Source organism: Psittacula echo (genome assembly GCF_963264785.1).
Source record: "Psittacula echo genome assembly, chromosome: 2".
Classification (NCBI taxonomy): domain Eukaryota; kingdom Metazoa; phylum Chordata; class Aves; order Psittaciformes; family Psittacidae; genus Psittacula; species Psittacula echo.
Window position 1 is genome coordinate 88,188,229 of NC_137737.1, and position 25,447 is coordinate 88,213,675.

At 39.7% G+C, this 25,447-nt stretch overlaps 1 protein-coding gene across 1 annotated transcript in view; it reads right to left on the reverse strand.

Annotated features, from left to right (window-relative positions):
• Nucleotides 1-2,687: 2,687 nt before the first annotated feature.
• Nucleotides 2,688-25,447, reverse strand: part of COBL (cordon-bleu WH2 repeat protein) — a gene marked incomplete at both ends in the record, with an annotated part of 153,811 nt that continues 131,051 nt past the window's right edge. Inside the window, 6 exons of the mRNA XM_080609689.1 lie at nucleotides 2,688-2,774; nucleotides 3,811-4,071; nucleotides 6,206-6,325; nucleotides 6,941-8,958; nucleotides 10,283-10,386; nucleotides 22,044-22,356. Coding sequence (XP_080465815.1) covers nucleotides 2,688-2,774; nucleotides 3,811-4,071; nucleotides 6,206-6,325; nucleotides 6,941-8,958; nucleotides 10,283-10,386; nucleotides 22,044-22,356 — 2,903 coding nt within the window. The remainder of the gene's footprint in view (nucleotides 2,775-3,810; nucleotides 4,072-6,205; nucleotides 6,326-6,940; nucleotides 8,959-10,282; nucleotides 10,387-22,043; nucleotides 22,357-25,447) is intronic.

Sequence of the window (25,447 nt, forward strand, 5' to 3'; positions counted from 1 at the left end):
CGTTTTTTTCCATAGATAATCATGGTAAATCCCAAGGCAAGTTACACAGACACAAAAATATACATGCAACGATATACGGAACTTCAGAAATCTAGCTAGGTTATTTTGCATTTTCTGAAACAGAAAGTTAAAAAGTAGACAAAATATCTTAAGCATGTGAAATTGTAACAAAAATTGCTTGATACAATTTAAGGAAAGCACTAGTTCAATTTAACACCAGAAGCACAAATGGCACAACACTATGACCTGAGTTTTGCTCACCAGCATTAAACAAAATTTGGTCTCAGGTCAGCTGTTCATTTCCTAGATCTCCTGGATCTCCTTTGTACAGGAGGCAGACCACGCAGCTGGGAAACAGGCTCCTCGCTACTGAGACATGCTCAGTTCTGAAGATAATTAACCACCAAAGGCACTAGGTCAGCCACCCTGGCTGGTGGCTTTACTTGATGCCATCTCCCTGACTCGCTGCTATAGTCTGGACATGTTAAACACCTGCCAGGTTTCTTGACAGACCATTCTGAAAACTGAAGAAGGAGGTTATTTCCTGCACACCACCAGGTCTTTTCCAGTTTGGTAAGTTCATCCCGTTCCAGTAACACGTCTGTGTCTCCATTCCCTTTGGGCAGGATCTCTAGTGTAACCACTTTCTGGCAGGTCTCTGAACTGCACTGTACTGGGGATGAACCATTTTACTGGGCAGGCCCAAATGGGCTTGGCACCCACAAGAATTTTCCTTTGGGAGTCTGTGGACAGCAACAGCATGCAATGAAACAGATGCCATTTCTTCAAAACAAAGTATGACTTATTTGCCAAAGCAGGCGCAGTAGCCCAAGAAATGGATTAAAGAACAGCCAGGAGACCTATGTGCACGCTCTTTTACCCATACTTGGCATTTCCCTCAAGCACCTATTTTTGCTCTGGTTTGTTTTGGCTGACCCAATTACAGCCTGTGTTGTGCAGACCCTGACTCTCAGCAAGGCTGACCAGCCTGCAGCAATTTCTCTCCTCCCTTCCTGCACAGTGCATCTTTTAACCTTAAAGTTCATGACTTTAGCAAACAGCTGTGTAATCAGGGGTGGAGTGGAAGAGTTGCTTTTTCACAGATATTACTAGAGCTGAGATGTTTGTTGGGATGCTTCTTATCTGGGCAATTGGGTACTTTTACGTTTGGTTTCCCTGACAATCCTGTTTGATCCACTTCCATTGCAAATAACCCCTCCTAAATAAGCACAAACTGAGTCACGCATAACTAAGCAATGCAGATTCTTCCCAGTTCTTCATAACATTAGCTAAATAGATGACTTCACCATCAGAAGTCCCTGTCCCAGGAAACTTTGAGAAGATGATGTAAGACAAACAGATGCAATTACTAAACTGAACTACCTACTCTGCTGTCTAGTTGCTGTCACCAACATCTTCTAGAAGGCAAAGCTAAAACTGGCTCTGTGCTCACATGTCCGAATCACAACATCATAGATCTCTGACAGAGGAGGCAAAACAAAGGAAAAAGTTTGCTTCAGCCCTGGGACAAAGCCACCTGCCAGCCATTGTTTACAAAAAACCTCGGTGTTTGTTAGAGACAAGTTCTTCAGCTGTAAAGGAAGAAAACCCTGGTACGCAGCTATCATGTATTCTCTCTCCTCTATAGATTCAAGTTTTGCTTTTACAAGTCTCCCTGCTGCAGGGAAGGACCAGAATTTGTCTCTCAATTTAACACAGCAAGCTAGAAGAGATATTAATATGCACTGGATAGAAAGCCTTTGAGAAATCTGACATTTTTGCTTTTATCAGTTATCAAGGGCATGAGATCTCAGATGTCAAAGTGATACCATGTCTTTGCCATATACAAGAAGTAGCTTGCATATCCAGTATCTGAAAGGGCAACACAGTATAAGAAAATCATACTCTGGCTTGGACAAAACACTGGTCTCTTTTATTTTCATAGAAGACCTATATAATGTGACGTACTCTTCTGTCATTTCAATGTCAAAGCTACCAAAAATTACTGTGTCTTGAAAAATGAAAGAACAGAGACACAGTACTTAGCAGAATGCATCAGTACATCCAGCTTACTTTCATGGGCTTTACTGGCTATCCAACAGTTTGAAATAAATCCCCAAAGGACATGATAAAGACCTGTTTTAATGAGTAGAGTTATAGGTCCCCTTAGGGACTTCTGCAGGAGGGGGAGCAGTAGTTGGAAGAACAAGGAATTTGGAAAGAACTAGAAAGAAACTGCATGAAGTATTCTTGACAATCCAAATCCCTTTTTTTTCTGTAAATTGGTGAAGTGGGGAAATAAAGGCCTGATCTGGAATATTATTCTTTCATAATTTATAGTCTTAGAATCATAGAATATCTGAAGTTGGAAGGGACCCACAAAGATCATCAAGTCCAAAACCCTGCTCCTCCTAGGACTACCTAAAACTAAACCATATGACTAAAAGCATCATCCAGACGCTCTTTGAACTCTTAACAGGCTTGATGCCACGACCACATCCCTGAGGAGCCTGTTCCAGTGACCAACTACCCTCTCAGTGAAGAAGCTTTCCCTTATCTCCAATCTGAACTTCCCCTGACACAGCTTCATTCCATTGTCTTGTGTCCTATTGTTGGTCACCAGAGAGAGCAGATCAGTGTCTCCCCCTCCACTGTTCCCCTTGAAGAAGTTGTACACTGTGATGAGGTCACCCCTCAGGCTTCTCTTCTCCAAGCTGAACCGGCCAGGTGACCTCAGCCACTATTCGCAATAGAATGGAGATGTAATTTTTCACCTGAAAAATAAATGCATATCCAGTTTTCTGCTTGCATGCTGATTGTGAAGCTCCCTGAAACACTGATTTGTTTGTGCTATTTTTATGGTTCTGTGGAATTTCCAGTTCACCAGGAACAAGATTGTTTTGGCTACTTTTTAATGTTAAAATTTGATTGTACTTTTTGAATTATTTTAAAGAGGTTAAGTAAGCAAGGTTAAAGCCTATTTACACTTTTATGGTTGGCATCAGCAAAATCACGTGTTGGGAAAACTACATCTGCTTTGTACATTCCCTAATGTCCTTGGATCAAAGTTTGTTCTTGGATACTGCAGTATAATACTGGGATGACTCCACTAAGGAAAATTGGCTTCTTCTTACCAAGAAATGCAGTGTCAAGAAGAACAAATTTTGACCAAAATCATAAGTGAAGTTACTCTAAAAATCATGCCCAGGCAACTGAGCATTTTTAGCCATCTGGGAGATAACTGAGCTATAGCTGACCACAGAATTGTAACACATATCATCCAATTCATAAAGTTCAGGTATACATTAAAATGACCGCAGAGTTTTACTGATAGTTCTCAGGACGTGCAACCAAGAATGTTGGGAATCAAGGTCTAGGAAACAGTACTGATACTAGGAGAGAATACTTACTTCTAAATTTGCTTCAGGATCTCATGTCTGATCTTTTCTAAGTTCACCTTGTTTAAAAGACATCCAGTATTACCTCAGATTCACAAGAATGAAAAGGGCATGAAAATATTTTCTGAAATTATATTCAGGCTTTTGATGTTCTCCTCAAAAAAAAAAAAGTATTGCTTATTCACATGGTTGCATACATGCACAAGCCTATTTTAGTCTTAATAGTATGTTTTAATAGGTGTTCAAAGGTTTGAAGTACACTCAGGATCTTTGATTCCATTAGAGAAAACAGTGCATGTACCTTCTTCTGATGGAAGAAAGAAATACGTGGCTAGAACAGCTTATAAATGGCTCTCAGTGCACAGCAAGTGGAGGTTGTTTCACCTGCAATAAAATCTAGAAGTACATTTACCTTTTTTAACTTTGCTGCTCCAGCACCTGAGCGAATAGCCTCCATCAGGGCTTGCCTTGCCTCCCCAGGGTTACATGTAGCCACGGCTGAGGACTTAGGAGCTGCTGCTGACAGCTGAGAGGGAGGTGGTGGTGGCGGTGGTGGTGGCTGGGCAGGGGCAGGTGGGATACAAAGCTGCTGCTCTTGAGGGTCTTCTGCCTTCTGCGAGGACAGTTCTGTATTTCTAAAACTCTGCAGCTCTTCGGAGGCCAACGAGGAGATCTGCTCATTATGCAGTTGAAAGGCGGTGATTAGTATCAAGCATGACTAAACTGTAATTATTTGACATTTGATGCACTTTCAGTACCCCAATTTCACTTTGCCTGCATGATGTAAACCACGTAGAACTTTTGTTTGCTCATGGGGCTGAACATCTGTTACTACTCACTCACATCACTCAGCTGGGCTGATTACCAGCATCAAGGATTTGGCATTGACTATGTCTCAGAAACTCAATCTTTATTTACTGTGAGCTCCAGGATCCTGTAACTCTTCTTGGCATGTAAGGTAAGAGAGAAAGTTGGACTTGGTATTCATTGGGAATCAACCACAAGGGTTTTGGAATCAAGAAGATGTATTACGGCTGCAATAGCCACCCAGGAATCTTGTTAGTTTTTGCAGTCTGGGCTGCACAGAAATAATCTCAGATGACAGGAAGGCTCTTTTAGATCTGAACTCCCAGGCATGGCTTCATTGAAAAAATGCTGTTAAAGCTAAAGTCTCCAGCCATCATAAAAATCGAAAATGAAATAAAATAGGACCAGAAACAACTACGTGAAAGCTCTGAGAACAAAATCAACTGATTGCTCTTCCAAGCATGTTTTTGTGACATTTCTGATACTAAAATTTCTGCACGAATTACCAGCTTGGAAATTCAGCCTACTTAAGATGAACGCAGGGGGAGGAGGCAATCTTTCAGACTAAGCCAGCTTTTCCGTCAACTGTCTCAACAAGTATTTTTGTCGTTAACAACATCACTAGTAATAACCATGATAAATTGTTGGTAATTACAATGATTTGGGAATTATTAGGAAATTCAATATCATGTGCCAAATGGGGGGTTTTCAAGCAGATACGTTAGCATTTCTTCCTCTGAGAAACTGAGGCACAAGACTTCTGTAGTGCAAAATGAAAGGATTCATCTCCCATCCAATCCACATTCAGAAAACACCTATATTCTTTTCCTTCACTGTACACACACACAATATATGGGAATCATGTCATGTCACCTAAAAACGAACATTTGAGAGAATATGAAAGGGACAGCCCCTTCATCATAGCACATCTATATCTCGCCCTGTACACATACAAACACGGTGATTTAACTAGCACAGGTGACATGGTGTGAAAAAGAAGCTTACGGTTTCTAGGCAACTTCCTTTAAAAGGATGGCAAAAGCTTCTCTGCTGGAGGAAAGTATTCCAAAAGGTCTCTGCAATAATACCCCACCACTTCATTGTCAGAGCCTCTTTTAAACAAATTTACGTTTATTCCTAATGAATGCAGAATGCAGTTAAGTGTATGTGAAGATGGCTGCTGCCTAGCACACCCTGCTTTCAGGCTCAGAGGAGGCTGTACCCTGCCTGCAGCATGGGCAGTAAGGTATTTGAGGGACAAAGCAATTTCCTAACACAGGCAAGAGATTCTTTCTACCTCATGCCTGCTATCTGGATATGCGCTAATGGCATGAATCACTGCACGAGGGAAATAAGAACCTCCTTGCCAAATACACATCCTTGGCTGAATTAGCAAACTGAATGAGAACTAAAGCTAGAACAATGCAGTTTTGGGCTATTAGGAATAAGAGATGCTTTAACGATTAAGTAAATCATACAGAAGCGATCATCCTGCAGCGGTGAAAGGTGATGTTCCATCAATATCAGTTACTTGCATACAACTTTTATGCACCAGCTCATGTTAACAGATAAAGAGCATGCATGAAGCAGTCCTAAGTGTGTTCTTCAGGTAACTGGGCTTTGATGCATATGGTAGGTAATGCAAATATATTGATCTAACTGCATACTCCTAAAGCACAAAAATACCCCACTTAAATGTGAAAATGATACACATCTGATGTCTTCTACGTACAGTCCCTGTAATTAGTTTAGATTTCTATGTGCTTCCCTCTCAGCTAAAAGCAACAATTTGAAGGACTGCTAAGTTTTATAGCAAAAGATAGGATTGGACCCACTGTGCTATCCACATAAGTCAGATCTGATCTTGGGTCATATTATTTTCCCCCTCAACTTTTCTCTTTGCAGTACAATGTTTAGTTTGTGGCATATCTGGGTTTATTCAAAACATCCAGTAGGAACAGATCGCACTTAGAAGATCACTTACCATCTTCATTTCCTACCTTTTTCAGCTTTGAGATCCCACTGTGGCCTCTAATTGCTGCTAATAGGGCTGAGCGCTCATTCTCTGGCTCAACATATGAGGGTTTGCTGTAATTGTCATTTAGTGCACTGTCTGAAACCTAGAATATGAAAACAATAAACCTCACATTGTCAGTAGAGATATTTTGGAAACACTATTAAAAATACTTTTGGCACTTGTACCAGAATGCAAACTATGGAGACCAGTCAAGTCTATCTTCCTTTGGGCCTGCTTTACAACCCTTACTCACACTGAATGGTGAGGATATTTGTAGATAGTAATGCTGTACTTACAGATGCCATCTCATATTCCCTGAGCATGAAGCCAATGGCAAACTAGGATCACCTAGTGATACAAAATGCAGTTTTCTTTCATTTATGTATTTACAAGTGTTCTCCATGCTGTGTGTTCCTGATTTCACATAACACACTAAAATGTGGGTTCAGCTCTCAGGCTAACCTCAGTTACCTCTCCCTTATGCTGCACCTCTGCACCCTCTGCTTCTTCTGGCTACTGCAGCAGCAGTGGTGTTGCTTAATCTACAGGATGTGCAATTAAGCAGTGGCTTGGTCTGTATTTTGCCATTATAAATTTTTCAAATGCCGTGTGTACTCCTGCTCACTAGCAACTGTACCCGTTATAAAACGTCTGATGTCTGACAGGGAGAATACATGGCTCTGCAGTCTGAACAGGCTAAAAGAAGTCCCCACTTTACCTTTCTGAGTTTTTCCTTTCCCCCTGCTGTTTGAATGGCTTCCATTAGGGCACTGTGCAGTGATGTGTCTTTAGGTACTGGCTTTTGGACGACGGGTTTGAACTTCTTCTTTGGTCCAAAGATATTGGTCTGCACATTAACATCCAGTTCACTGATAGCATTAACATCCGAAGCATCCAGTTTCTCCTCCTGTTCTGACTCTGTGTTTGCAGCTGCACCATTTAGGTCGGGTGAAGCTTTAAGCGAATTGACTTGTGCACCATTAGCAGGTGGCCATTTACCGACTCGCAAAGACGAGCTTAAAGGGGATGGGACTCCTTGGAGATCGGGAGACTTGAGAGTTGAGGCTGAATTAGTATGGGTCTCACACTTCTGGTCAAATAAAAGATGCATCTTTTTCTCTGCTATACTCTGTCTGCTGTTTAAACCATGATCATCTTCTGCACTGTTATCCTTTGAAGAGGATTTAGTAAGTGGGACACTGGCATTCTTTTTATAGAAACTCAGAGGAGTTGCTTGATTTGGTGCCCTGATGTTAACTACTTTGTTTTCCATGCCAGAATTATCACCAGATGTAAACCTGTGTGATCCTTTTTGACTGCGAGTAAAAATACTTGAAAACGTTTCTTTTGTTTCTGCTGACTCTGTTTCCACAGGGCTGTATTTGGCCACAATAATACATCTTTTTGGTGAACCTTCTGCTTCAGTTTTAACCTCTCCCGCTCCTTGCTTATTTTCATCTTTCTCATGATATTCTGTAATAGAGTCAGACTTACAGGTAGTTATATTGATGTGTCTTGCAATGGCAGAGGCAACATACTGACTTGAAGTTCTCCTATGTGGCTTTACAAATGGAAGCTCCAGCTTGTCTTTATGAATGGTCGGGGCCACTAATGGTGTTACCTGAGACTGTGTAACCAGAAGAGGTGGTTTGGTCCTTTCATTTTCAGACTGTCTTTCAGCTCCCTGGGTAGTAACAGTTTGTGGTGCTACAGGTTTTGGAGCTGCAGGACAAACAGGTTTGTGTTCATGTTTTATTGTAAAGGGCTTAGAATTTGTGGTGGCTGCTGACTTTTTAGGAAGATGCTCAGCAGAGTCATCACTTTGCTTTTCCATAGAACTTGATCTCCAGAATGCCTTCACTTTCCCGAGACAGATTTCCTCAGTTTCATCAGTAGCGTTACCTGGTATGTGCTTACTGACACTGGTGTTTGGGCCTATAAGGTTGCCTAGTTCATCTATCTTAATGGCACCAGTGGAGAGTGAAACTCCTCTATCAAATTGTTTTACTTCAGGTTTTGGAGGGACAACTTTAAAGGTTGTCAAACCCATTTTAGGTTCATAGTTTGCTCCTGAATTCTGGGCACGATGACACCATGTGGGTGTTGATGGGACTTCTTCTACTTCATTTTTTTTTGCTGGTGGCCATTTGATTTCCAATTCTGATTTACTTTTTTTCAGAGATCTTTCCCTGTTACTACATTCATTAAATGGATTTATCTTCTCTTTTGCTGTACTGATTTCAGCCGTGGCCTTGGAGTGAGATGGAGTCAGCTTAGATTTACATTCCTCAGACTTCACACCATGTTTGGGGGGGGTGTCCAGTTTTAAGTTCTTTTCACTTCTTTTTTCGAAGGAGGATGTGAGAGATTCAAACATATCTCTCCTCTGTTCCACAGGCAGGTGACTAAATTCATTTTCAGATGGTTGCTGATGTATTAGGTCCTTGGATATGCATACAGCTCCACCATCTGTGTGTCCCTTACTAAAGGAACCTGCATTGTTGTTCTTATTTGTAAAGATTCCCGTATTAACAGAGTCAGCTGAGATACTTTTTGAAAGCCTTGCCTTCATCTCTTGATTTCCAGCTGAGTTAGAGGTGCTAACTTCTGGAACGTCATCTATGACTGTCACTGGAACAGAACTGGTAACATCTTGGGCTGCTTCAACTTTTCTTGTATGTGGGCTCAACACTTCATTGATGTACTCGGAGTCAGAGTTACTTACACCATCCACTGCTGCAAAACACACACATAACATTACATATAGGGAGTATTTAGGCAATATGACTTTAAATTATACAAACAGCCAGTAAAGCTTAAGCGGATCAGATATTTTAGTTCCACTAATGCCTCTTACAAAAAAGGAGAGATCTGAGTCCGTTTTATTGTCTCTTGCTGATTAGGATCAGCCAAATATTCCTGCAGTCCTCCTGCTTCAGCCAGTGGGAAACATACAAATGCAGCTGAAAGCAGAATTTCCTCTGTTGTTCATACCTTATCTTTGACTAACTTCTCTCAGTGATAAACATTTCACCACATGACTCCAAAGGAGAAACATTTCTGAGAAACAGCAAGCAGCTCCAAATTATGCTTCCCAGACCTGGTAATAACAGCCCAGCTGAAGGATTTCCTTGAGCAAGCAAACAAAGAAACAGTACTTGTATTTTTTCTCCATTCTTCTCACCCTTCATTACCAGTGACTCCAGAAGCCTCATTGTGCAAGAAGCTTAACTCTCCTCTCAAACTTGTTGGTATAAATCAAGGGTTGCAACACAGAAGCTAAGAAATCGCAGTGTCAGAGAACTCACAGAAATTTATGTCAGAACCAAGTCCACTGCAGAAGTAGTGAAATTAAGATGGAAAGTTTTAAAAATGTATTCAACATCATTTGGTGACAAACCATTAATGGAAAAATACTTTTATTCGCAGTACGAAAAAGAGGAGCACAGTATGACATTTTATCTCTTCCCACTGTTTCTTTCCATGTTTTCAATTTTAACTTTAAAGAATATCTGCTAATGCAGAGGAGACATTGAGTACAAAAACGTCCCCCCTTCTTTACTTCATGAGGATAAAATACAAACCAGAGGCATTGTTCATTAAACACAGAGTGAAATTCACAATTGATTTAGCTCCACTAAAGTCAATAAAATTGCATCAAATTTGAACATAAAATGTGTCCATAAACTGCTGTTCATCTCTTTTTGGTAGCAAACACTGAAACTGAATGACAATCTGATAAGCAGCATGAAAAATATTTGGACAGAGCCTCTGGTGGCATGGTTTAGTGTGAAGTGTCCCTGCCCAAGCCAGGGGGGTTGGAGCTAGACAATCTTAAGGTCCATTCCAACCCTAACTATTCTATGATTCTACAAAGAGAGGCTGCCCCAGAAGCAGAGGGAGAACAAGCACTTTGGGTGGACCACATTCTGGACAGAACATGTGAGTTGTTCCCAGCGATTTTAGTGAGAAACTTGTGGATTCTCCAGAGTACAGTTTGACTCTGCATCTCCTGGCTATGCCTCTTTCTTTTGTACTTCAGAGTAACACACTTTCCTACCTTCTAAATGTTCATCCAGGCCAGCCAAAGTCTGCTGGAGTTGTGCAGCAATGAGTATATCCTCATTCTCTTGCTTAGCCGAAGAGATTTCTTCATGTCTCCCGCTAAATGAAAGAGAAGAAAAAGGTTGGATCACCTTTTTCTGCTTTGCACTGTTGCTCTGAAATACACTACCATTTCAGCCCCTTTGGTTCTACTGGGATTCTGAAACTCATTCCCAAAAGTGGGAAAAATATGCAGACTTAGAAACACAAACCATCATACGACACATCCACATCTAGAAAGGATCTCTGTGGTTCCTGAGCGTGCTCAGTGTGCTGGCAATCAAAAGACGAGGATTAATATAGCCTGTTGTAAAGAAACTGTCTGGCCTCACTGTGAAGTACACATTACAGCTGGGCTGCTGAAAAAGCAAAACATGCCAAGGCCAAGGTTTTGCATATCCATACAATTTTTAAGCAGACCGCTAGCCATCCTGTGCACCCTCTGTGCCAATAGATCTGCACCTTAATTAAGTAAAAATTGCATGGTAATGAAAAATAAATACAGCTAAGTACTCTTAGACAATCACTCTGCATCCTGAGGGGAAGGAGGGGAAGAGGAAAGAGAAACTAATCCCTTGAGAACTGTTTCAAATGAAATATCAAGGGGCCCGATTTTGCCAGAAATGAACTCCATGTTTTTTGATGAAGTTGTACAGTGATCTAAACCAAGACTCAAATCAGAGTAGGTGCCAAATGTTGCCTTGACTTATTAAAATAATTAAAAAAAAATGAAACTAAGAAAAATCCTAATGAAAATTGACCAAAATTAAAAAACCCAAAACATACGACAACCTGTTACACAACAGATCAGATCTTCTGTCTGTTAGGAAGAAAAATCTTGACCAGCAGAGCTTTTCTATCTAAATCATTGAAGCAAAGATTTCATGCTGGGCAATTTATTTTTTCCAGCTACCTGTTCCTCACCTGAATTTAGGACATTGCTGTCTGTGACACTGTATCTAAGTTTTGGTCTTGTGATTAGGCTATTGAAAAAATAATTTTCCATTCTAACCACACTTACAGTAACTCAGGTCAGGTGAAGCAGATTTGTCCTTTTCAAGATCAAATCCTTCATAGCATAAGTACAGGAACAGATGACTTTTTTTTTGGTTGTTTATCAAACACAACGTTTTTTTTCCTGCTCTTTAAGGCAATAACATGAAGAGGAATTCAGGAATGTTTCCTGACATTGATTTAAATTGAATCTAACAATGTAGCTTCCTTTTATTACTATTTTATTGTTCGATTTTTCCTTTACTCACACCAGAAGAAACTGAAAGCACATGTTGAAGTATCAGCTTTTTTATTTCATTTTACTTTTTTTATTATTTATTTAGCATTCACCTCTCTGTTCTTTATGTCTTTTGTACTAGTCCTGGAGCCTGATTCTTCTACTTGCACCTAAACTGCCTTGCACTTACAAAGCAGTGTTCAAGTATTTGGGATCAATGAAAACAGCAACATTTGCCATTGACCTGAGCACTGACAGGCCCTGAACATCCTCAGAAGCCACTGTGAACTGATGAAGCTCAGGCTCAGCACCCACACTGCAAGACTCATGGCAAACTCAGTCTTCCCTGAGATGGATTAAGAGAAAGGTGGCACAAATCAGTCAAAGTCTCCAGCAAGGCAACTGGCACGGCTAGACTGCAGTTCTATGTACCCTGAAGCACACACACACACAAATCAATGAAATTACTCGTTTGAGCAATCTGAAAAGAAAGATTTCAACTTGCTCCAGCATTCGTACAGGCCTTCTCCAGGAAATAATAGGAACTATTGGCTTGAGAATTTTATGGGCAAATTGTCTAGGAAAACATATTTGGGACTGGAACAGGGATTCCTGGGCTCCAAACATGCAGTGTAGGTCCACTGCCCTGACCATCTCTTTTCTCATATTAATCAATGGGAATCTTTCAATGACTCCTTATAGCAATATTATCTTCTCCTTGATGGGCACAACTGTCAGCAGAGGTCTCTTTCATTATTCTCTGTGCACTTACGCAGTGACTATACATAATTTGCCTCTCAATCTCTGCTTCCATCTCCTTATCTAGACAACTGGGATAATAATATCCAATTCATAGAATTTTTCTGAAGGAAAGAGAACAATGCAGTGAAAATGAAATGATTCTTATTTGCTCTTACAGAGGGAGCTTCAGAAAAAGCAGGTCTTTTCTTTTGCATTTTCAAATTCCTAAAAGAGCTATTGTTCAATTCCTCTCCAAAGTCACCTACAACAAGCTGGAAGATACAGATTAATCACAGGGTTTTTCTTCAAATTCTTAGCATTGGGAAATTAAAATGTGATACATGTTTTGTGAGGTGAAGGTCTGGTAGTTTCCAGTAGCTCACATAATTACAAATATGTCTAAGAAGACTCTTTTTCATAACAGCATTTGGGAAAGGAAAACAAAAGGGCGTCTGATTTATTTATTTTTTTTATCCTTCACTTTCTTCCCTTCTAACCCTACACACTTCTCTTTTGTTGATAGCTCTGTTTTGGCCAGAATCCAAGAAAAATATAACTCATTCCGATACCGTGTTTTATATTCTGGATAAACATTACCAGTGTTATTTTCTCACACACACTTTTCCGACTTAGGGAAGAACTTGATAACCTTTATGCTACCGTTCAGGTAAAACGTGAAGCACTAAAAATACAGTAATGGCAAGCATTTAGCCCAAGCTCAAAATGGCAGACGTGCATGGGTCTTGGAAGCCTGTGCACTTATTACTTCTGTAGACTAGCAGAGATTTGTGCAAAAGCACAGAACAGAGCAAAGCGATTACTAAACTACAGCCTTTAGTGTTCCACTGAGCTCAGGCTACAACTCAGTAGCAGTCATTTGCTCAGTTGGAGACAAAAATGAAACTTACAGCAGCATTTCACCAAATTAGTGCCTTGGGAGACGAGTATTTACGAGAAAGTTTACATTCTAAGAAAGAAAGAAAATTCTCTGATGAACCTAGCTGTGAATGCTGTATTAAAAAGAAAACCAAACCAGTGGTAAACAATGGATTTGCAATGACAGAAGCTGTCATTTTGTTATAGTTAAAGAAGCTTTACCTGGGGGTCTGCAAATGATAAAACTGACCTGAGTCTCTTCAGGCACTTCCCATGAGTTCTGCTGAGCCTCATGTATGGTACCAGAGGTATAGACCACAACTCCCACATTAACTGTCTAAATATAACACATACCTATGTAAACTGCAGAGAAGGAACTGAGGCAGAAATTCAGTTATCTAAACTCGAGCACTTGGTGACATCTGAAATACAGTAGGACATTCAAAACATCCGTAGACAATACGGAAGATAAGGAGACACATGTCCTGTTGCAGTGGCAACAGGCAAGAAGAAATGGCAGAAGACTCCTCTCAGGTGAACTGCTTATGACCTGAAAAGACTCACTCATTTTACAGTATTTACAGTATTGAAAGAGAACTTGGCTCTTGTGAATGTGTACACTAGCTGGGGAGGGAAGACAGAACCATTGCAAATAACAGCCAAATCTAGGCAGGCACACCGTGCACTAGCACACGCAAGGACATACGGATTGCTATGAGGCTGTTCAATGGACATCAAAAGCATTAGCTTCTCCTGTGTGTCTCAGGGAGCTAACATGGACTTATTGACATGGAAACCTGATACGGTTACTCCTGACAGGGATTTGGAGCATCTGGGCTCCTTTCCCAGCTCTGACAATATTCTCAGTCTGATGCTGTTGAATTATATTAACCCATCTGTATGTATTCAGATTTTTCCTCTTCCAAATGAATTCACAATATTCTCCTCTTACACAAATGCTGGAAAGAGATATGGTCCTACCTTGGGTATACATCGAGGTGGGTATTAAAGAAGAGCCTGATGCTAAACAATTTTAAGTTGTAGAAAGTATGGCTGAAGCTTTTTGAATACAACTTGCTATTCAACCAGGCTGGAAAGATGGCATTATGTAAACTCAAGGTGTTTACATATTTGTTTTTGTGAGTGATGCAGCAAAGTACTCTTCAAAAGTGGAGGTAACTATTTTCCAGATTAACCAATAGTTTACAAAATCTTAGGGACTATTTTTTCATTCTTTGTGCTTCTTGGGCTAGATGACTTTTTTTCTATTCCCTTCCAAGGAACGAATATAAAAGCAGCAGGAGAGCAGCTAGTATAAGTGGTGGACTTTCTGGTCACCTAAGCTATGACCTGACCATAGATATTTTCAATTTCTGCTGCCTCCTGTGAATTTGAGCATGAAGTTTTAATGTCTGAATGACCAAAGCTTGCTAAAACACAAAATCTGTAGCCTGAATAGCCAACTTAGGACTTGTTAGATAGCAAAGTATCACCTGTATTTGATGCAAGACTTCTGAAAGTTATCAGGCAACTAGGAAAAGGAAAAAGCACATGGTCATATTCTGTTGACTGCCAGATAACCTTGCTTTTCATGTTTTTCAATGAGCGATAAAAAAAAGATGCACATACTTTTTGAGAGCAAGGTACAGGTATCATTCTTATTCCAAGTTTTTTAGTTTGTGTTCAGTTCCTAGTTCTGTGAGACTGCATCAAACTTATGAAGGTTTTTAGGCTGCATTTATATTGATGCTGAATAAAAATCATCAGAGATTGAATTAACTGTTTTCCAATCCTACAACACACAAGCCCAGCAGTACCTTCAGATATATCACCACCCTGTTACAAATAAGAATTCGCAAATATAGATGGGGAAGAAAATGAAATAATTTTTCAGCTGCAGCTGGGTTTATGGTCTTTTTACAGTCTTTCCCCATGGTTACTGGTCAAAAATCTAAACAGAAAGCAAATGAAAATGCTTTGTCTTAGTACAATTTTGTGTTTTAATGCTGGAAATCTCTAAGCCTGTTACACACCGGAGCTTCCAGAGTCTCCCAACATATGTCCGTTCCAGGGTCCTGCTGCATAAGCAGCAGCTTGTAGTTACTATACAGCTGGAAGCATGCCTCCACTCCCCACTCCTTGCATGGGCCTCTGGCAACAGCTTCTCAACGGGAAAGCCTGCAGGCAGACAGCACTGCCAGAAATAGTCAGGAAAATGGACTAGTATGATTCAGATCTTAACACTGCCACATCACCTGTGCAATATAACACTGCAAGTTAAAAGATTGCACAGTGAGGTTAAATAACTTCCCTTGGTTTACACAGAAAAAAAACAGATCAAGGACCAGAGCCTTTCTCTCCTGGAAGCCAGCACTACACATTAGCAACTCAAACTGCTTTTGAACATGCAAAATATTCTATAGCTCCAAAGTATACGGCATTTTTCCAGTGGATGAGTTTAACAGAAAGGCCAATCTGGATTCCTGCTCTATAACGACTGTATCTATCACTTAATCTTGGTATTATTAGCATCTTCCCTCCATGAAGATCTGCCAGCAAAAAAGTGCATGAAGAGTATACAAATTGAAAGAGTTTTCTGGAACAAGGGGAAAGGGAAAGCCAGAGATAAGGAAGGAAATTAGCAAAACTATGTAAGAAGCAGAGGCTTGCAAATCTGTCAGACATCTGGGTCTTAATTAAGTAATTTTTCATCCCTGAAGTTTACCCTGTCGCTTTAACCCTTTCTCTACTTTCCTCCCCCTTAAAACTACATTTTTGTTTTCAAAAGGTAAAACACATACCTACCCAGCAAAAATAGAACTTACCCTATAGAGAAATAACAGAATAAAACTTTCCTGTATTTCTTGGAGGTAGTTACAAGTGATGTGTAATTATATAGAATGTGTTTGTGAACAGAGATATACATATAATACATACGTATTTTTCATCACAGTTTTTCTCGTTCCTTCCTGCCTGCCTTCTGCCACTCACTATTATATTTGTAATTCCTCTGACCAGCTTCATCACTGAATTCTCTTCAGCTACTGACTTCTCTTTCCTTCCTGTCTTTCCCAATTGGAATACAAAGCCTTGTAACATTTGAATTTGAATGGGCTGAAAATTAAGCAGAACAAGTTCACTCACTCCTATCCTTTCCAGCTTTTGTTTCAAACTAACTCATCAAAACCCTAGCAGATTTGTAGCAAACAGCAAGTATTTCTCAGGTTGGTAATGAAGAGGATTCTTCTACTCCCAGTAGCTTCAACTACCCCAACCAGAGCCAAAGGCAACAAAATCTTCTAAGAGAAAGGGAGGAAACGGGATTATCCCTGTCCAGACCCACAGCATGAACTGATCTTAGGAGGGTTCCCCCACCCCCACCCTATGCCCTCCACTAGGTGTACGTGAAAAAATATTCCTCTCTCATGGCTACTGAAACAGAAATGCAAGGGAGAGGAAAATCTCTTTCAGACCCTTTGGAAGGTATTTTATCTTTTTTGGCCCAGACAAGTGTGTATTTATTTAGCTTTGTAACTGCCAAGTTCCCTTTACATTTGAAAACAGTTCTATTTTTTAAAATATTGTAATAAATTTAAAATCTTTTCAAGACAGTAAAAAAGACAGTTTTGCCTTTTAAACTGTTAAGACACCCTTTTAAAGCCTTGATTTCAGCTGTTTGTAACTTTGAGAAATTATATAACTTTGCTAGGTGGCAGTCCAAATGCTACAGTTTATATCATCCCCACGATCATTCCATTATTTTATTTCAGCCCAAATGGTTAAACGTCTTCCAAGAACAGAGTTAGGAGGAGAAGGAGAGCTGCATTCTGATACATGAAATGTCATTAATGCTCAGTTCTCTGAAAAAAAAAGGAGTCCTGTGTGGTCTAACTGGTTACCAGTCTGCCTTGACTCTCTGTGCATCAGCTCTCCTTCCTAAAACAGGATAATGACACCTTTTCATCCCACATGAGTACTGTGCAGAGAAATGAATTAAAGTCTGCACGGCACATGGATACTAGTGTGATGAGTAAGATAAAAAGAGAAAAAGGAAATTAAATGGTCCTGTCTCCAGAAGAGAATTTGAACTGAGAATGAACAGTGGTATGCCTGCTTTATTAATCGAGCTCTGAAACTTACAAAGAAAAGAAACCAAAAGAGAATATAATCACTTTAACTAGAGACATTATCAGACTGAACAAAAACAGGGGAATTAAGGGTAAAGGGGGTAATATAAGGTTACACGGACAGCTTTAATGCTAATGTTACCTAACTTTGAGCACGTGACCTAGCATCCCTAATAATATTATTTTAACATAATTTTTAATGCGTAATTATTTATAAAGCTCCAGACAGCAAGATGCTTTATAGGCATATAAAATTGTCTGATCCCTGCCCCTAGGAGCTTGCATGATGACACCACACAAGGATGGGAAAGGAGGGGGTATGGGAGGACAGAGTTGCAACACTGTGAGATCATGAGATGTACTTACTGCTACATAAGCAACATTTCAGCTTCTCTGTGGTTTTCTTGTTACTCATTTAACACTATATATTAAAATTCGGTGAACAGATATATAACACAAAGAAATCAACCATAAGGAAGGATATGAAGAAAGACAACTATGTAGTACAACGTTCACAGTCAGCAGTTAATATTAAAACATTCACAGTCGAACACTGCATGTAGTCAATTATTTATATGGGGTTAGCCCTTGGCACCTCCAGCTGAGGTCTGGATTCTGCTCCACCAGGCACTATACAAACATATCGTGACATACGATAGCTGCATTAATGGCTTTTACTGTAAAAAAAAAAAAAAATCAGTCTGTGGTGGAGAGACAAAGACGGTTTAACAGGTTAGAGACAAAGACATGGGTAGAACTAGAGTGTTTCCATATTTGATTTGATATTCTACATTAGGATTAAGATTGCTTGAACGAGAATCCCAAAACAAAACGGAGCGCACTTGCAAGTTGCTCCCATATACTGGAAAACAAAACTATGGAGGAAAGACCCCAGCTTGGAAACTCTGAAATCTGGGGACCTTCTTTTAGAAATTTCTGCTTCTGTGCTCGGGGAACTGAATGAGACTGGAGCTCTGCTGTGGTTGTCACTTCTGTGTGTACAAAGCCCATTGTACATGCCATTTCTGACCTGGTCGTACCACTATACTGCTATGTGCAGACAAACCCATCACATATAGAAGACTGCACCTTAAATGCTCGTAACTTTCCTTGACTTCAGCAGCAGATGAGGGGCAGACCCTGCTGTGGTATTTTAACGCTATCAGCATTTCAGCTACACAGAGACCACCCAAGCCACCCAGTAAACAATCCCAGAAACTCTAGGAACAAATGAATTTAAAACTAAACAAACAATTAACCAAAGTAAGCAAAATGGCAAAATATTCTTGATCTCTTAGAGTACAGGTTAAGCCTCAGGACCAAGCCTAGGTAAGAACTGTGGACTTGATTCTGCTCTTCACTGCAGTTCTTCACAGTGTACGTGCAAAATGCCTCTTGGACATTCTTTATAGCCCTTCACACTCCAAATATAATTTGCTTGCACTTTAAGAGTACTTTTCAGAGCCCACAGAGTATGAAATTATTTTAGCACACAGCATTATAAATTCTTAGGAATTAGTTATTTCACTGTGTGAAAACCCCAAGTTTTAGTCTGCTTTACAATTTAAAATGACAAGGTAAATATTTCCATTATTCTTATTAACTTTCTTTTTTCCAAGCTTTGGCCAAATTAGTCACTAAATAAGATTTCTGCCTTCAGTGGAGCTCAGACTCAAGGAGGACTCCTGATTCACTGCTGCTAACCATTGCTACTTTACAATAGCAACGTGTTCTCCCATTTCTTTGTTCTTATCTTCCTTTCACAATTGAGTTAGATCTTGGTACATGGACTAGAAGATAGAAAGGAATGAATAAACTCCATGCAACGTTTTCTTTTAATTTTTTTTGTAGCCTATGAAACATATTTAAAACTCTGTGTAGCTTGGTATCAATTATTCACATAAACTGCACTTTGACTTTCCTGGGAATTTAGAAGGCTGGTGTGGTCCTGAAACTAGCCTGTTCATCACAAGAATTACATGCAATCTCAGAGCTCCCAACAGGTTTTATTAGTGGGGTGGCAGCTGTTCCGACAGTGGGAGTTGAAATTGGTGTTCTCCAAATTTGGCTGTACACAAAATTGTACTCAGAATTGATTTACATCCCATTAAAACAAGGATTCATACAAATAAGTTTAAAAAAACCCCATTTTTTTCCTTGCTTCTACACTTAGGAAGGAAGTGGCTTTTGAAAATAGGGAGTTGACCTGCAAAAGGATCTAGACAAGCACAATTTCAAACTAAACTAAATTCCACTTTTAACCTTGTTTACAAACATTCAGAGCATAAAAATTAAAAAGATATTACTATCAGCATTGTTACTGTGGCAATCTAAATGGTTGCTGACATAAGATTAAAATAAATAACAAATATTAAGTTTCTGCTATACCCTAAAGTTGATCCGAAGCAATTTCGCTGTCCCAAAGCCTAAAAAAAAAGTGGAATTTATGAAAAATAACTGCACTCCCCAAACAACAATAACTGTCTCTTCTTTTAGTCTAAACCCACTCTTTTTAAATTATGGACATATTAGATAAATACACAATATTTAACACAATAAAATCACAGAAAAGATTAAGTTGGAAGGCTAGCCCAACCTCTAGCTCCAAGGAGGGATAATTTCAAAGCCAGACTAGGCTGCCCAAGGCTTTGCCAGGCTGAGTTCTGAGAAGCTCCAAGCATGGAGATTCCCCAACCTCTCTGGGCAAACTTTTACTGCTTAACCACTCCTGTTTTGAGGAATTTCCTCTTCATATGAGAAGCCTCATAGTTCTGTCTTTGTTTAGGGAAAATCAGGCAGGTCCCTCCTCACCCACACTGAAATTTACAAGGTGAGCACCACAGGTGACTCTCTCCATCTCATACTCTGTGTGCTCTAGTCCCCCAGCCCTCTCGATAGCTCTTCTCTGGGCTTCCTCCATTTTGCCAACCTCTCTGTCGCACTGGGGACCCAAGACTGGACACAGCACTGGCCTCAGCAGCTGAGCAGGGGAAAGTCATCACCTCCCTGGTTGCAAAGGGCAGTAAAACACACCATCCTTCCAGTTTCCACTCCTTTGGCTCAGCAAGACCCCTAAGCAGCAGTACTGCCGGCCAGGTTATGAAATATCCCCTTGTGTCTTCTATGGGCACTCTTTCCAACTATCAAAGATTTTGTGTGTTTGTGTGGCACAGGTAAGTCTCAATGCAAGGTACAGAATATGAACCTTTGGCTGAAGTGAAAGATGGAAAGATTACTGACTTCGAAGAGGGAGTGTGTCACAATGAGCTGTGGTCAATCTCTAATTTGATTAAAAAAAAAACAACAACCAGAAAACATCCAAAATATATTTTGCCAATCAGTATTGTTCTTAGAGGGTTTTGCTTTGATGCCTCTGCTCAACATTATGCTAATGGTAATCAGTTTAAATGCTGCATTTTGAGGAAAATTGGGACGGCTTAATTATCTTACAAGACCCAATCTAAGTGAAATTAATGGGTTGGTTTTTTGGATCAGGTCTGGAATGTTAATCACAGTTACCATACTAGTTCATTTAATCCTCCACATAGAGACTGCATCAGGAGTTAAGAAACTGTAAAAGGACAGATTATGAGAAAAATGTATTATTGAGAAAGTTATCTAAGTGAGACTTGACCTTGTCTCCTTTGATATTGATGGATAAAGAAAAAATCATTTCAATAGGTTAAATACTGACTTTGGCCTAATTTATCCCTGATTTATCACCCACTGCATGATCCAAGATGAAGTTCTCCCTCAGAAATGTGTGGAAGGAAATAACTAGGTCATGATACATGCTCTTATGAAGGGGCTACAGATTAGCAGCTGAATGGAGAGAGACCAGAAAGCACAGACTTTGTGTCAACTGAGAATTCAGAGGAATTTCTGGCCGCTGTCCCATGACTCTGCAGCATCACACAGAGCGGATCCCTGTCAGTATTACCAGGCCACCCTCCTTGCTGGAGCACAGCTTCCTATTTGGCCAGTTTGTATTTGCAAAGTCCTATAAATTTTGGGTTCCCTTTACAGCTCTGCCACCAACTATGTGAGTTTTGGCAAACAAACAGTGTCAGAGTCACTTGTGCTTGAAGGCAGTTTCTAATTAAATTTCAGGTTCTTGTATTTTCTTGCAAAAACTGCAGGAAAATGTTTATTTATGGGGGAAAAGGGAAAAAAAAAAAACCAGGAAAGGAAATATGCTGGAAAAAAGCCCCTAAACCCAAGGTATAACTCCAGCGGAGGTTAGCATTAGGTGAACATATATATGCATGCACACATCCACAAACGAATCTTCGAAGTTCACTGAGTACAATCCTTCTCTAGCTGGCCTTCAATGGCTTGAATTCCTCCATTTTATGAGTTTTCCATTTTATGACCTACATGTCATTTTTCTAGATCAATATATAGTAACATTTTAAGCACTTCATATGCTATCAGAACAACAAAATAAACCAAACTGTAACTAAATTATTTCAGACTTCTTAGAGAAATCAACTCCGGAGGGCAGCGGTCTTTTGCAAGAAATGTAACTGCAAGTTCAAACAGGAAAGTGACCTTTGCCTGTTGCTACAAGTATGTCACTGGAGGGGATTTGGCAGTGAGCTTTTCACTGGGAGGAGTCACTTGGCATTCATACTGGTTTATGAAAGAGCAGAAGAAAGCAGAAGTTGGTTTTCTTTAAGGATTCCCTACAAGAAGGACATGCAAGAGATTTTCCAACAGCTGACGGCAAATAAATGTTTTACCTCTGTGGAGCACTGTCAGATTCCATGCTATTGCAGTAGGCATTCTTTAAAGGACATGTCTCTGTGCCATGCATTGCATCTGCCTCAGCTGACTCCATGTAGCCATTGACCATCTTGATGTCTTTCAACTTCATACTGTCATTTTGTGAATCCAAAGACACAATGTCAGATGGGGAGCTCACAACACCCGAGTCTTCGGTGGTGTCCTCAGATGCAAAACAGCTGCTTTCTGATGCTGTTTCTTCCACCTCTGATAGCTCCAGAACTGTGTCATCCACTACATAAACATTATCATGTGCAGGCAGCAGGCTCTCTAAATGAAATATAGCAAGGAAAGTTAGCTGCAAGTCATCAGCACATAAGTCAAACACAGCAAGCTATTCCTTTGTAATTGGAAAAACCACATGAAATACATTAGAAATAGTAGGATGGAGCTTAATATTTGTATATAGGATAAAGATGATGTGAAAAGGTGGTTTGCTATGCCTGACCTGAGGAGTCTGGGTTTTATAACTTTCATAGCAAATCAGTTTCCTTACTTCTATGAAGAAACAACGGTCCAGGGGCAGTTTCAAAGTTTAACAGATGTGGTGTAAGAAATCATTCCCATTATTGTGTCTGACACCATCATCTCATTATTCCTTTCCCATGCTGCCAAACAGATCATGACATTTCCAATAATAAATCTATACACAAGTAAAACTCTGCAGCATTTCCCAGTCAGAACACTGAATTAGTAAACTATATCTACTGCTGGCCCACTGGGTGTAACTTTATTTTACTACCCTTCTATTTCCTATCCATTAAGTGGGAGAATAACAATCGTCTCAAAGCATACAAAATCTACTAACAAGAGTACAGAAAAGTAGACACTGCGATGCTTAAAGCAGAAACTTTCCAATGTTAAGTCATTTATAAAGGAGATCAAGGGATATACCCTTTGCATGTTTAACTCTATTAAAAGCTGCAAATCTTGAGAGAAGATTAGACATAGTACAATTTTTTGAACTGTTTTAGTTTGGTTCCTATGAGCTACTTGAGTTTTTGTTTGGTTTTGGGTGGATATTTTGACAAAAAAAAATACAATTTTGTTATTTTCTTTAAGAAATGTACAACTCTGGACTCCATCCTGCAAAATATGACATTAAAGGGGAACTCTCAACAAGGTCAATAATTTCCATTGAGTGATCAAAGACAGAATCAAGCCCAAACACACTTCTTTTGATCAGAAGAAATCAATACAGACTAATCTAAATGTGTAATTGGGAATTACAAGTGTACTCCATTCTCTTCAACCTCAGTATGCAAAAGGAAGATTAAACAATAGTTTATGGTCTGATCCTGCAGACACTTGGGGCGCTTATTAATTATATGAGAAGTCCCAGGTCTACAAGCATGACTAAGTTTAAACATACACTTCACTGTTTTTTAGGGTCAGAATCTTTTTGAAACATACATGAAAACAACTTTGTCAAAAAATACCATAAAAATAATCTTATAAGGGTGTAGCTTAGCAGTAAAGCTTTGAGTAAAACTAAAATAAAAATCAAACCAACATTCTCCTTGGCTGAGGTTACAAGATGCCATTAAGTACTGAAATTGATTTCTGACAGCAGAAGCAATAAAATTCAGAGGGTTACAAATCATGATTAAAATTGTAAGTGCTGTCAAGCATCAATATTAATGATGGAAGATGATCCAAAGACTCTACTGAAACTTTGGAAGTAATATTATTTGATTTCTTTGACCTTATTTTCTGTAACATTAGCTTTAGGTTCCAGATTTAATCCAAGAGATCATTCCATCTAAAAAAGGCAATTACAGGAACTAAGTATGTGCCACTGAATGGATTAGAGTATGCTCATGCCAGAACTACAGTTAGGAAAACACAAACATCAAGGAGAAATATCAACACTTTGACATTAAACACCAAATAATAAAACCTCAGAAAAACGGACAGTAAACGAACAGGCAAGAATACATGGCCTGCTAGGCTTTCAAACACAAAAAGCTCCAGTAACAATCCCACCATCAAAGTGTTAGTAAAAGCTACAATGAGTTAAAGCCAGAACAAAGTCGGATAGTAAAGAAATCAACAGAAAGAGTGGAAGCTGAAGAGTGGAAACACACAGGAAGATTTTGAAGTAATGCACAATGCAGTACACTTTGATGCAGAGAGACCTTTATAACACAGGCCACATCTGTTGTCACCAGGATGCCATAAATGACCACCCTATAGCTGGAACAGCAATTTATAACAAAGTGCCTACTTCCAGTTCCTGACATGAGGATGGCAGGCTTTTCCTCCCTTGCTCTCACTCTCATTTCCTCATTCTCTCCTTGCCTGCCTGCAACTATTTCCTACATCTCTCAGCTCAAGGATTTAGATCCACTTGGTCGCACAGCCCTACTTGCCTACTGTAGGAACAACACTAAAGTCTCTCCTGCTGTGATTCAGCAAGCTGCCCTACAGCAGGTCTATCCCACAGATCGTTTTTCCTACATGTTGACAAACAAAAAGAAAACCAATTATCTTACTATCATGGTCCATGTGAGAACCGATCCCTATCTGTTACATCTGGATCTCAGCAGCTGAATCATCCAGTCCAGTGTAACAACCTCCACATTCAACAGCAGTTTTATCCTGAAGCACAGAACTACAGAAAGACATCTTTCTATTCAGTAATTAAATTCCCTGTGCTCAAGCAAAACCAAAATTTCTCCCTTTCTTCAAGCTTATCAGTTTGTCAAAGCGCTTCCATAATCTTTTCATCGAGAAGATCCATTAATTCTTAACACAGTTAACACATGGCACTGAACAGAGTTGCTGGCTGAGGCAAACCCTGATTGCCACTACTACTTGTCTGAACAGGAAAGCACGCACATAAAACACAACTGTTACGGTTCTGTGTCATGTTAACAATCTTGTTTCAGCTAAGAACAGCACTGAAAGACCCATGTTTTAAAGTTCAGCCATCCCTGGATGGATCAAGTAAAATATATTTTTCCTTCTACATGTTTGATTAAGTCTTTGCTGGTGCAAATTGAAGATGGATGGGCATTACTGGATAATGACATATACCATGAAAAAAGCCTACCTCAACTTTACTGAGTGTTCTTGACTCCAGGAGTCAGAACATACCTTTTGTAACTTTCTAATTCTACATGGAGAACTGAGTAGAACACGCAGTAGTAGACGTGATTCTGCTTTGTGATTTTTATGTATTTTTTATCAGATCACACATGCAGAACACCACCACACACTAAGCACAGTATGATCACAATAGCAGCTACTGAGGTTATTTGTTGGTTGAATAAAGACAAATGTCAACACTTGTTTCTCTGTTCTCTGTCATGATACAAAGAAGATTTCAATATGGACTCTGATCTTCAAGACCTCATGT